Raw genomic sequence first — 12,701 nt, forward strand, 5'->3', positions numbered from 1 at the left:
GATTAAAGAGAAAATCCTGATCGACTTAGCAGCCCAAAGAAAGACGGCGTCAAACGCCGATATTTTACGGCATATTTACAACCTAGTGTGAAATACCTTCACGCATGATCCCATCACTATGCAGTCAGTATATGTATTCCACATGGCTCAGCTGTTACCCTTTAGCTCTAAAATTTCAGAACATAAAAAAGCACTAAGAGGGCACTTTATTATATCATCAAACTAGCGTCCGAGTTTCGGCCTTAGGAACAATGCACTATGGGGAGATAAGAGCTGCCGTATAGGCTTGCATTGCTGTCCCTATCCAATAGCTCAGTTCGTCTAATTGACAGCCATTATGACTGATTTCGCTCGCGGCTGACACGATTCGTCTGCACAGCTGACGACCCGTGGCTTGGGTTCATGCCAAGGTAATTCCACAGCCAACCTTTGGAGATACTCCGGCATCTCAGAAGCGAAGCCCGTTCACTTCCTTTTAAAAAGTCAAACGCAAAGATTGGATTGAAATGTGCCGCATGGGAAACGTCGTCGCTTTCAAAGATCTAGCTAATCTCGCCTGGAGTAGACCAAAGTTTCTAAGTGCGACCCGCCTATCGATCTCTTGCACACTGTCCGTGGCCACAAGAGTCGAGTTTGTCGTCGCCGAGTGCTGCTTCGGACGGCTCGGTGGCAAAACTCCGCGGCACTCATCAGCCCAGAGTGCTCTCAGACTGGTACGGGCGCTCGAGACGAACAGAAAGTAACACCCCGGGTGATAGCGATAAATGAATCCCGGAACAGGAGCGGTTGAGGTGACACCCGTGGGGTAAGCTGGTGACACAAGGAATGGAAACGGTTATTTGATTGTGTTTCATTTGCTCAGAAAATGCGTAAGACAAACTATCGGTCGCAATCTACTGAGCTGTACCTCATTCGCATTCGTATTTACCTTTCCCAGCGAACTTAGCTCAGTGAATGAATTTTTTGAATTTGAGCTGACTTATTCGTTGCGATATTACTGAGCGATCGGGAAACGGACAGCGTTCATCCCCGGTGACCTATCCGTGGGTGAATACGGACGGCGGCACGGAACGTGCCTGTAGTGGTGATGAGTGTCAGGCGCGACTCACCGGAGCTGTCGGTATACACAGCACTCACCAGCCTACACTCACACAAACTGTACTGAGTGTGTTCCAAAATGTTTTTTGTCTCAGCTTTCCCTTCCTCTTCCATAGGAGGATGGAATGTGGATAGCTGAGAGAAGGAAGACAAAATTATGTAAGACGAGTTTTTGTTGGAAAAATTACAGACGATTAAAAAAAAGTTCGGTAATCTAGGCCGTAGGTTCAGGTGAGAAATGTTTTAAATTACTTTTCCTTTAACGTTGCCTCGAGATGGATCGGTTTGACTTCTGACTAAGCCATGTGGTTGAAACGGCAACGTTCATAATTGCAAGGAGATAATTTGGGAAATCGATATTTTCTGATGTTTTAAACGAGTGGTTATGTCGAACGATTGGCAAATTTGAATTGGTCATAGAGGGACGGTACAAGCCTACAATGTCTCATTGGGCATGTCAAAATACTCGTGTGACAATGCATGCCAAATCGATTAAAGATCAATGCTTTTCATTAGCGGTCTACACGCCGCCGGCTGTCTATGAGCGATGGCGTGAAGGCGTATCTGATGGGGAATTCTCCACCATGATTTATGACTGATTAATTAGTCAACACGCGACTCCGGCCCTGACAGTCGCGGCCGGCCGGGCTGCCAGGCGCTGGGGGCTCACTGTAGCGGTTGGGAGGGGTTGGGGTGGTGGGGGAGGGGGTTTGCAATACTCCAGTGGCTGTTTGTTCCGTGACGGTGGTCGCTCATGGTGGCCAGCCAACTTCTGCACGTCCCATGAATCATGTCTCTGATGTGACTCAGCTGTGGGGCCATTGACCTTTGACTTGAGTGATGTGGTGAAGACGATTGTCTAGGCCAGAATATGATTTTATTCGGCAGATCCATTTTCCGTGTCAAAAGCAAGTGGCCTGTGATACGTTCTGGGAGATGGATGACATAAGATTGATGAATTGTCATAAGCGATAGCCGATAGCCATTTAGTGATATAAATCGTATATTTCGCCAGTTGCGCAATGAAAAAGCATGCACTTTCATTAGCAATTCCATGGAAATTGCTCAGCCTCGTAGATTTAAGACATGAACTCTGCAAACACTGCGAAAATGCGTACAAATTGAAACTTGTTTCAACACTGTTTGCTAAACTTGTGCCACAATTTTAGACAACTTTAGGGCGCTTAAGCATGCAATTTTCACGGGGGTTAATCAGACTAAGTCTCAGGTACTTGTGACCAGCTAAGTTGAAACAGCTCATAAAGCAGCCTGTCTCACTGGATCTTCAGGATTTACCGCTCTTCTTGAGTAATTGGTTGACCTGCAGCCCAAATGAAGGCTGACTTTAAAATGAGTGGAACTATTATAGACGCTATACAGAAGCGTGAGCGTTTCAGGTGCACATATCTAATAAGCTGGTAATAATGGTAACAATTGTGATACGATATTACGATACTGCTGTTCGTGAATCGGGACCTAACAATCATGCTGTGCATAGGTATAATTTAGTATTTCCTTGCCGCACAAACTGAGTGAAGAATCAAATATGTACAGCTCTCACGGTATTTAGTGGTTACTGGTTGGTCAGTGAATGTGTTTTGGAAAAAAACTTTGATACAGACAATTCAGCAAATTGACTCAATAGCAATAAAACGAGATTTTGCGCGGAAACTTCGGCGATGGTTGTCGACGGCCGCTAGACGTATTTATCAATAATCATCGATTATTGTGGCTAATGTTGGCAACCAGCCACTTTATGTCGTAAGAGCTGAACATGCTTCTTTTTTTGTTGTGTCTGCACTGAGTCGGGGCAGGCTGGCTAGCATTACCTGGTCTAGCCTTTTTTTGGGATATCCCACTGTTTCCAATCTGACCACTTCGGGTCGCGAATAAAATGGGCACTAAGAGAATGCGTCTCACTAAAACACATTTACACTTCTCTACACAGGTAATCACGAAGTTTGGACTCAAACTGACCCGCCACACCCTTTCTCTGTCGCGGATCTATACCATTTTCTGGTGTCTACGGACCGACTTTGGTTCCTGTCCGACCCTTTCATTGAAAACGCTCTGGACGTGGCCGGCTGGTGTGAGGCTGAGTCTATCCAGGTTCAGAGCCGGCTCCGGCCAGGCTGGCACGAGATAGACGGCTTGTATATTTGCTCTCTACTGGCAGGTGGAACATATCCAAGAGGCGTTCAGCACTGGAGAGGAGGCGCAGGTTGAGACGCTGCTCTATAAAAAGGACGGTGAGTGCCCGGAACGACGACCGGGGGCGGAACAGGGCAACGGAAGGGATGGGAAATGGGAAGGAAGGACTGCATGCCGGGAACATGGGTGAAAAAGCGGCAAGGGGATACAACAAGGAATACTCGTATGCATTGCATGGTATGTGAAGAACATTTTAATGATCGTGTGTTTAACGCCTTGTCATTACCATAATCTGCTCGAATGGAGTACGTCGTGACTTAGACCTCTGTATACCGGTAAATAGACCTCTGTTCCGGTATAGCTGTATACAGTGGTCTATGGTCGTGTTTGAAATCGATTATTTGCTGCAAGCTTCGAACGATTAGGTGCAACTCTGTAGTGTAGGAAGATTTCACCTTGGTTCGGTACGGGGAGAGCGTAGTATAAGTTTAGTGTGAACATTTGACTTTGATTTTGCTCGCGATATGGTTTCTCTCAAACAGCAATGACACCCCATAAACAGATTAGCTAATTATCTTGTGGTGTTTTTACAAGTAAGTTTTTTCATTAACCCTCGCCGGCACAGGGGGGGGGGGGGGGTTGATGCAACCCCCCTAAGGTTTTTCGCGAATAACTCGCGTAAAAAGCGGCCGATCGCGACGAAACTTTCAGTACCCTCGCATTGATCAATTTTACACCTACCCTGAAAAGTTCATGACCCTGACCCAAATGACCTTTGACCTGTGACCTCTTTTCCGAGACCATGTTTGGCCGGAATCGCGATTCGGCGTATGTCGGCTCGCATTAGCCGCGCGTTTGCAAGCTTTTCGTGGTTTTAAACGTTCAAACATGTGATATGATGTTGCTCCCATACATTAGGGTGGGTGTCAAGGTCACCTGAAGGTCAGGTCAGGTCATTGACCTTTGGTGACCTCGGGTGACCTCAGTTCACTTTTTCGAGTTTTACATGTTTCCAGGCTAGTTTTTGGAGCTGAATTCGAATTTAGCAACCATTTGAACGTTTACGAAGTAGTTTTGGTGCCTTCGTAACATGTTATGAAGCTGTCAGAGGCGGTTGACACGTATTACGAATACCCGTCACAACCCCTACCGGTTGACCTGACCTGACCTGACCCGACCTGGTCTAAATGCTTCAAGACATCATTTCTGATCAAAACTAACACGATATTCGTGATCAGCACCCCGGAAAACCACATAATAGCCACACTTTACGACTTTCTAACAGGTCCCGATTTTCTCGGTTTTCGGGTCATTGACCTGACCTGGAAGGTCACCCGATGACCTAGGACCTTAAAATTGGGTAGCATCGGCTTCCTCTCGTGACGGGCAACACGCTCGTTTTTTCCGCGAAGCTCTAGCTCGATCAGGGGCCAAACGCGAGGGGGGGGTCGTACCAACCCCCCCCCCCCCTTGTGCCGTCGAAGGACGCAAAATGGCCTGTGCCGGCGAGGGTTAACACCCGCGTCTCTCAGCTCACCTTATCACCTCACATCGACTCTGTCAAGCACGCTGACTTGAGCACACACTCTGGCGTGCCCACTGCCCACTGAATCCGTCACTACCCTCCTACCCCGCCCTCTCTGTGCGGTGCCTCGCGGACACTGCCCTTCCCCTCCCGGAGATCGATCAACGCAGCGCAGTCGCGCTGTATTATGTATATCGCCATGCGTGTGTGTGTGTGGGGGGGGGGGAGGGGTGGGACTCGACCTTGTTACGAGACGGTCAGTCCGGCCGTTTCCGGTTTCCTGTGACACGTCTCGCTAATGCTGCGAGGTCGGTGGTAGGTGGGGAGTGGGGTTTGGGAGGAAAAGGGTGGGTGCCTGGCAAAATACGGTGGTGGGTGACGACAGACAAGGGGCTCAAGAGCGAGTGCGCTATTTGTAAGGGACGTGTTGGGGATTTGGTGGGTAAGTTGGTAAATTTTACGCGCATTTATTGGTGACAATTTAAATGTCAACAAGAGTGGATATCAAAGATGTCTGTTTATGTTTATAAACATAAGAAATAATCGTGAAACAGGTCGGTCAGTGGCAGATTATTTGCTTTTCAGTCCAAACAGGAGTCGATAGGTTGATGGTAATGGAGGAGCTATTTACGAGGGCGGCTGACACCGGATCTGAAAATCAAGGACGTCCTATGTCGCAGTCGGACATTGCAATGTGCCTCGTTCTGACAGAGCCCGATTGCATCGCATCTTCATTGTGCTGAATAATTCAACGCGAGTTTTGGTGATAGGCTAAGCGCGTGGAACGAGACATGTGTAGTCGTATTCGGCGCTTCAATACACTTTATAATTCAACTGATATATCCAGGGGCTCCGCCACGGTTTTGGGATTGGGGGGGTCCGACCAAAAACACAAAACCTCGCTGGCGGATCCAAGGTGGGCATTTTGGGCTAATTCACCCCCACCCCTACCCCCCACCCCCACCCCACCCCCTGCAGCTCCCGAAATCGATGAAAAATTGCCGTTTTTTCTAGAGTTCAAAGGAAACTTAACAATTCTATCGGGAGGATTTTGCTTTATGAACCGAAAAAAAAACAAGGTTCAGTTTGCAAGAGGAGTCGAAAACCGAGAAGCGGAGCTCAATGACACCGACATGGCGGCCTCTCAAATCAACGTTCTGAAGGAAAGGAGGCCGCTGTTGCGCGCTCCAAGGGCGGTGTTAGCCATCAGACAGCGCATTAGGCTCTCAGACTAGTATGGTGCTCGAAAGACCGGCTTACCCCTCCCCCCCCCACACACACTATCGGGTGATCATGGAAAGAGGGTTCTCAGATCGATTTGAAGCTCTTTTGGGGCGGGTGTTGTGTCTAGGAGGTGTCCTGCAAGCTGGACCCCTCTCACGAAATTATTGCCAAATTCTAGCATGCTAAGTTAATCCTAGCAATCTTAAACGCATTTATAGTAATAACAAAATGGTAGAATAATGACACTCCCATAAATATAGGTCGGCGATTGTTGAGCACTTCGTGTGTCACAACATCTTCGTGTTTCCCTACATTTCTAGATCTTAAATGCCTTAGCTTTGCGACCATCAACACATTCTAATTAAATTATTCAACACATTCTGTGAATGATTTAGTCATTCTAACGCAAAACAAGGTCACGGGTTTTCGGAATATTGGGGGGTACTGTGCCCCCCATGGGAATTATTGAGGGGGTCCGGACCCCCGCGTACCCCCCTGTGGCGGAGCCCCTGGATATATCTGCCAAACTAACAAAATAATCAGCTGCCTTATTCACTTTCATCATATAGCATACCATTACATCTAAATCATTCCTAAACATTCAACCCTGTTGTTATCAAATATGCAATCCGAGACAAGTCGAACACCATCAGCTGCTTTGCGGCGCAGCATACCGGCAGGCGCCTGATGGCAGCGTCATCTATGAACGATTTTATAAGACCGCTGAGTGCCTGCTGTGCGCGGTGCCCGCGATCACGACATCAGCTGCTTACTTATATCAGAATTAAAGCTTCAGTTTATAGCGACTGGACATACCAAATATGTTCCGACGATTATGATGTAATTCTGTGTCGCTGCACTGAACTGATGACCTCATTTCTTGGAACACGAAAATAGAAAACAACGCACTTTGTTATCTCCGTCAACGAGCCATTGCCTCGTCCTTCGATGATTTGAAGCCAATATGATTGAAAAAGAGTTGCACTGCCAACAACGTCCATCAGTGATAACTGGAAGAGTGAAAGTCCGTCCAAATGGTTGCCGATAGCTACCCACGCAAGGAAAGGTGTGGTAGAGGGAAATTATCTGTTTTGTTTGTTATTCACTGTGAGACGTTCTTATAATTAACCGAATTACGATTGCTGCAATAATGATCATTTTTCGATAAATACTAAACGTCATAATCATTAAGTTGCCCTTCAGTCTCTAATCTCCGTTTGAATAACGGCTATAACTAAATTGCTCGGAGGCAGCCGCTCTTTGAGCGTCTTGAGATTTGTTTTCGTTTCGGGGTTATTTGCGGCTCGCTCATCTGGGTTTGGCTGAATTACAACACGGGTCTCATTAACTGCCTTCGTCGGCCTGGCGGTCCGTCTCGGCTGGGCCGTTTTTGTGAGGGATGCTGTGCTGCTCCGAGCGTCCCTCGCCGCCTCCCCAGTCCATCTCAGAGAGACGACGATGAAAGAATTCGATGCCGTCTTTATTTCACTCATCCACCCCTTCGGCTGGGGAGGTGCTATAAGCACGTGGAGATATCAGCGAAAACAGTGAATGATAAGTGAGAACGGAGATGATAACATAGTGATAACAACCGTGACTACAGACCTAACAGCGCGTTGTGATGAACTTCGTGATGCGAACATGCTAACATTCATGACTCAACCGTGACAAAAGCGGTGACAAAAGTAAGTGCATAGTAATGACAATAGTGACGACATCCATGACCATATCAGCCGCGATGACATTCGTGATAACACCCGTGACTTTGGCATTGACGATGGTCGCGACGACACCCGTGACGCTTCGTCACCGCCGGTCTCGGGGCTGTCCGCCGTCCGGGGGTGCAGCGGGGCTGATCACCGATGCTGACGTGGCTGACCGCTCCTTCATCGCCCCCCGGAGTGGGAGGGGAGGGGTCGCCGCGCCCGCCGCGCCGCCGGGCAATGTATGTTTCATGAGGCGGTCGGCCCGCCGGGTTCCGAGCGGCTGTGACGCAGCTCTTTGGCAGCAGCGGATGGAGTGGATGCGCACAGAGAGGGAGGAAGTCGCCATTGTACCCAGATGATGACAATGTAATTGATGCTTAAGAAATAATAAATATAATAAATGAACGTAAAGGCAGAGTCAGCATAAATCTTTTGGCCAAATGTATCTAAGAAGAATCCGTCGGGCCTTCAATGATGTTGTCGCAACGGCTAATGGTGAGAGCATAACGCGTCACAATGAGCATGTGTGGTTATCTGCATGACTCCGAATTACCTCCTGATAATCAATGCGAGACAATATCTATACGTAAAACCAGCTACACGTAAGCAGTATCCTGCCTCTTTCCCCTTTGCTCGGTGTTCAAGCACCGCAGGTTTGAAGATAGCTCCCTGTACGGTTCTCCAGGGTATTAGTCGTTGGTCGCTCGGCGAGCGGGAGGGCAACCAGTTCCGCCCCTGTATCGCGTGACCCCTTGCTCCGCCCAGTTACGCACGAGCGTACTCCACGCCGCGTAGTAGCGTGGGGAGGGGAGGGTTAGAATGGTGGCATGTGTAGAGGCTAGAACCGGTTTCCACCGCCATGCCACCGCCCAGCGACATGGAGCGGGGTCGGTGACCAGGGCGCAGGGAAAGGTCAGAGGTCAGCTATAACGTAGAACTTTGTGTCTCTCTCCCCTCCGCGTGTAACGACCGCACGACAGCGGCCGGCCGCCGATCAGGCTTGACATGTCAAGGTCACCCGCAGTCAACGGGCTCAGAGATGTGGTCGAGTGCGCGTCCGTGGCTGACGACAGTCTCGACTCTCGACCATGTGCTATGGTGCCGATAGACTATAGCGTGGGTAATAAGTTTTTGTTCAGGCTGCTGGGGTGTGTCATCTTGATATGATGCTTTGTAACATGTATGATACGCAACCTCGCTGGCAGTGGCCGAGAGGAGGGGGGAGGCAGGTGCCGCCTCCACATGTTTATTTTTGTTGATAGCTGCGAGAGCTGAAATTTGGCAAGCCTGACCTTTAATTCAAGCTGAATTTTTATGACAGCAGCTGTATTTTCACCCTCGCCCATATTGGTGTTTTGCCAGCGTCTATCGTAAAGAGGGGGGGGGGGAGGAGGGTCCGTTGGACCCCTTTGCCGTTCAGCCCCTAATCGAGCTAGAGCTTCGCGAAAAAAGAGCGTGTTGCCCGTGACGAGAGGAGGCCGATGATACCCAATTTTAACCCTCGCCGGCACAGGGGGGTTGAAGCAACCCCCCCTAAGGTTTTTCGCGAATAACTCGCGTAAAAAGCGGCCGATCGCGATTAAACTTTCAGTACCCTCGCATTGATCAATTATACACCTACCCTGATTTTTTTGACCCTGACCCAAATGACCTTTGACCTGTCACCTCTTTTCCGAGACCATGTTTGGCCGGAATCGCGATTCGGCGTATGTCGGCTCGCATTAGCCGCGCGTTTGCAAGCTTTTCGTGGTTTCAAACGTTTAAACATGTGATTTGATGTTGCTCCCATACATTAGGGTGGGTTTCAAGGTCAGCTGAAGGTCAGGTTAGGTCATTGACCTTTGGTGACCTCAGGTGACCTCGGTTCACTTTTTCGAGTTTTACATGCTTCTAGGCTAGTTTTTGGAGCTGAATTCGAATTTAGCAACCATTTGAACATTTACGAAGTAGTTTTGGTGCCTTCGTAACATGTTACGAAGCTGTCAGAGGCGGTTGACACGTATTACGAATACCTGTCACAACCCCTACCGGTTGACCTGACCTGACCTGACCCGACCTGGTCTAAATGCTTAAAGACATCATCTCTGATCAAAACTAATACGATATTCGTGATCAGCACCCCGGAAAACCACATAGCAGCCACACTTTACGACTTTCTAACAATTCCCGATTTTCCCGGTTTTTGGGTCATTGACCTGACCTGGAAGGTCACCCGATGACCTAGGACCTTAAAATTGGGTATCATCGGCTTCCTCTCGTGACGGGCAACACGCTCGTTTTTTTCCGCGAAGCTCAAGCTCGATCAGGGGCCAAACGCGAGGGGGGGGGGGGGTCGTACCAACCCCTCTTGTGCCGTCGAAGGACGCAAAATGGCCTGTGCCGGCGAGGGTTAAGGTCCTAGGTCATTGGTTGACAGGTCAATATAACTCAAAAGTCGGGGAATCGGGACCTGTTAGAGCTTCGTAAAGTGAAGCTGTTATAGGGTTTTGCGGGGTGCTGATCACGAAATTCAAGTTAGTTTTGATCACAGATGATGTTTTCGTGCATTTAGGCCAGGTCGGGTCAGGTTAGGTCAGGTCACATGTTACGAGTGAACCAAAACTACTTCTTAAATGTTCAAACGGTTTCTAAATGCGAAATCAACTCCAAAATCTACCCTAGAAACATGTAGAACTCGAAAGAGTGAACAAAGGTCATCAAAGGTCAGTGACCTGACTGATCTTCACGTGACCTTGATACCCACTAGAATCCATGCGATCAACATCCTTTCACATGTTTGATCGCTTAAAGCCACAAAAAGACAATAAAACGCGTTCTACTCGAAATACGCCAAAACGCGATTCCGGCCAAACATGGTCTCGGAAAACAGGTCACAAGTCAAAGGTCTTTTGAGTCAGGGTCATGCAAATTATAGGGTAGGCGTAATATTGAATAACTCGAGGGTACTGAAAGTTTCGCCGCAATCAGCCGCTTTTTGCGCGAGTTATTTGCGAAAAACTGAGGGTAGGAGGTCTGTTCGATACCCTCCTACAAGTGCGAAGGTTAAGGTCAGGCCGTTGACCAATGGCGTCAAAAGTGAACCTCTGTAAGGCCCCAAAATGTCGCGACGTCGCAGCACCCTTCGTGCCAGGGGACTTTTCAACGTGAAATGAAGCTTATATGATCTAGTACTATCTCCCAGAGGCCTCACAACTTGTGTGTAGCTATCTCGTATTTCACCTGAAGTCAGGTCGGTCACGCAACCTCACGATTATTAATCAATTGGGAAATATGAAAACTGTTATTTTGGCGCCGGGAGCCATCTAAAGCTGTCTCAAGCGCATGAATTCGCGATTTTATACAATTTTTGCAAGCCCCAGCATTCACTTTTCCATTCTTAAAGCTAGGCGACTTCATTTATGACGTCACTAAGGTCACAGGAGATTTCACCAAAAAGTCCCGATCAAATTGAGCTAGCGAGTCGGGAAGCCACCAGTGGACTTGTAAGGACCTACCGCATCGAAGAAGCGATATGACCTCCTTGAGTCAGCCTCGTGGCCTGAGTGGCTCTGCCCTGACATGACCTGAGGTAAACACCTTAAATTGACCTCAACAAAAACAAAGCGTAAACTATTCGACGCGTTTTAGCATGCAAAACTCTTGGCTCTGTAACCACTTAAGGTGAAGTTGTTTACCAAAAACCGATCCCGCGACTTGGAGCACTTATACTGACCTCAGAGTTTATCGATGGACCTGAGACATTCAACTCGGGTACCAGTTGCTGCATCTCATACGACGCACGCGCTCAGTTTTATCCGCAAGGCGCTAGCTCAATTAGGGGCAAAAAGACGGAGAGGGGTCGTAATCATCCCCCCCCCCCTCGGCCGGGGTATATGCAGAAAACCCAAAATTCCGTTGAAGGTTAAGCACTGAAGTGATATATTATGATGCGAGAAGGTATAGGTAAAAACAAGTATGCACGCGAGCGGATGTGAATTAAACTGTGTTTGAGGTGTGCCTTTTTTATTATACATTCGATTTGCTTTAGTTATTGGTAAGAACAGATACAACCAAGAAGAGCGCCCCTGAAGAAAAGGTGGCGCACCGGACGGGTGCGATTTTAAGGTCCAAGGTCAGTCGGAGACCTCTAAGTTCGGAGCAAGCGCCGCATGTTAGGGTTAAAACTTAATAAAAAAAAAAATGGGAGCAAACAAGCATCCCGATTTTGGCAGCATCGTCATGCTTTGTCACAGCACTCATCCACTCCCTCGGCCGAAATATTAGTTCCTTTTTGTATGAGGTCTGGCATAATCTCGCACATTATGCTGCTTGTTGTTTGCCATGAAAAAAGCATGTTCAGCTACGTTCTACGCAGTACGCACTAACCTAACCACCATCCCATCATCCACCACTAGCCACCATCCCGTTCTGTGATCCGTTCCACCCCACACGAATCAGCCGAGATACTAGTCAGTCGGGCTAGCGCTATCCTCCCCTCCCTTCCTGACTGCACAGCGCTAAAACCCAGAGCCGAGACTTCCCGAGCGCGACCTCTGACTCCACGCGGTCCGAAGGGTCGGCCGATGCCTAAGGGCGCGCCGCGCGCCGGCCACCCGGATAGCCTCTGCCGAGTCTCCCTTCCATACACCGTTTACTACGCGCTCGATTCATTCATGATTCTGTGTTTCCGCGTCCCTCTCGCTAGGTGGCACCATGGATGTCATAGGCGATCCCAGGAAGATTGCGGCCAGAATACCCCAAACGGCAGAAAATGAGGTTTTTGGTGGATATCTCGCAAAGTATTTGGCATACAACGATGAAATTTCACAGTCTTGTGGTAAATGTGCATACACATAATCCGGGTTGATACTTATGCATTTAAACATTATATAGGACCAGATATGTCCGAAAAAGCAAAACCAACAAGACTTTTACTGGAGAGCCGTACCAACCGCGGAAATGGACATCCAATCAGGGCCCGGCAGCGAGCGACCCGTTTCGGGCGGAGCGTGTGCTCC

The 12,701-nt window shown here is 48.6% G+C and overlaps 1 protein-coding gene across 4 annotated transcripts in view; it reads left to right on the top strand.

Moving 5' to 3' along the window:
- Positions 1-12,701, top strand: part of LOC122378526 (potassium voltage-gated channel unc-103-like) — a 179,391-nt gene that overhangs the window by 13,128 nt on the left and 153,562 nt on the right. For all 4 annotated transcript variants that reach the window (XM_043359673.1, XM_043359672.1, XM_043359674.1 and 1 more), the window contains exon 3: positions 3,275-3,347. In XM_043359673.1, the coding sequence (XP_043215608.1) occupies positions 3,275-3,347 (73 nt within the window). The remainder of the gene's footprint in view (positions 1-3,274; positions 3,348-12,701) is intronic.

This window comes from Amphibalanus amphitrite, unplaced genomic scaffold (genome assembly GCF_019059575.1).
Source record: "Amphibalanus amphitrite isolate SeventyFive unplaced genomic scaffold, NRLGWU_Aamphi_draft 000061F_arrow, whole genome shotgun sequence".
In the NCBI taxonomy this organism is placed as follows: domain Eukaryota; kingdom Metazoa; phylum Arthropoda; class Thecostraca; order Balanomorpha; family Balanidae; genus Amphibalanus; species Amphibalanus amphitrite.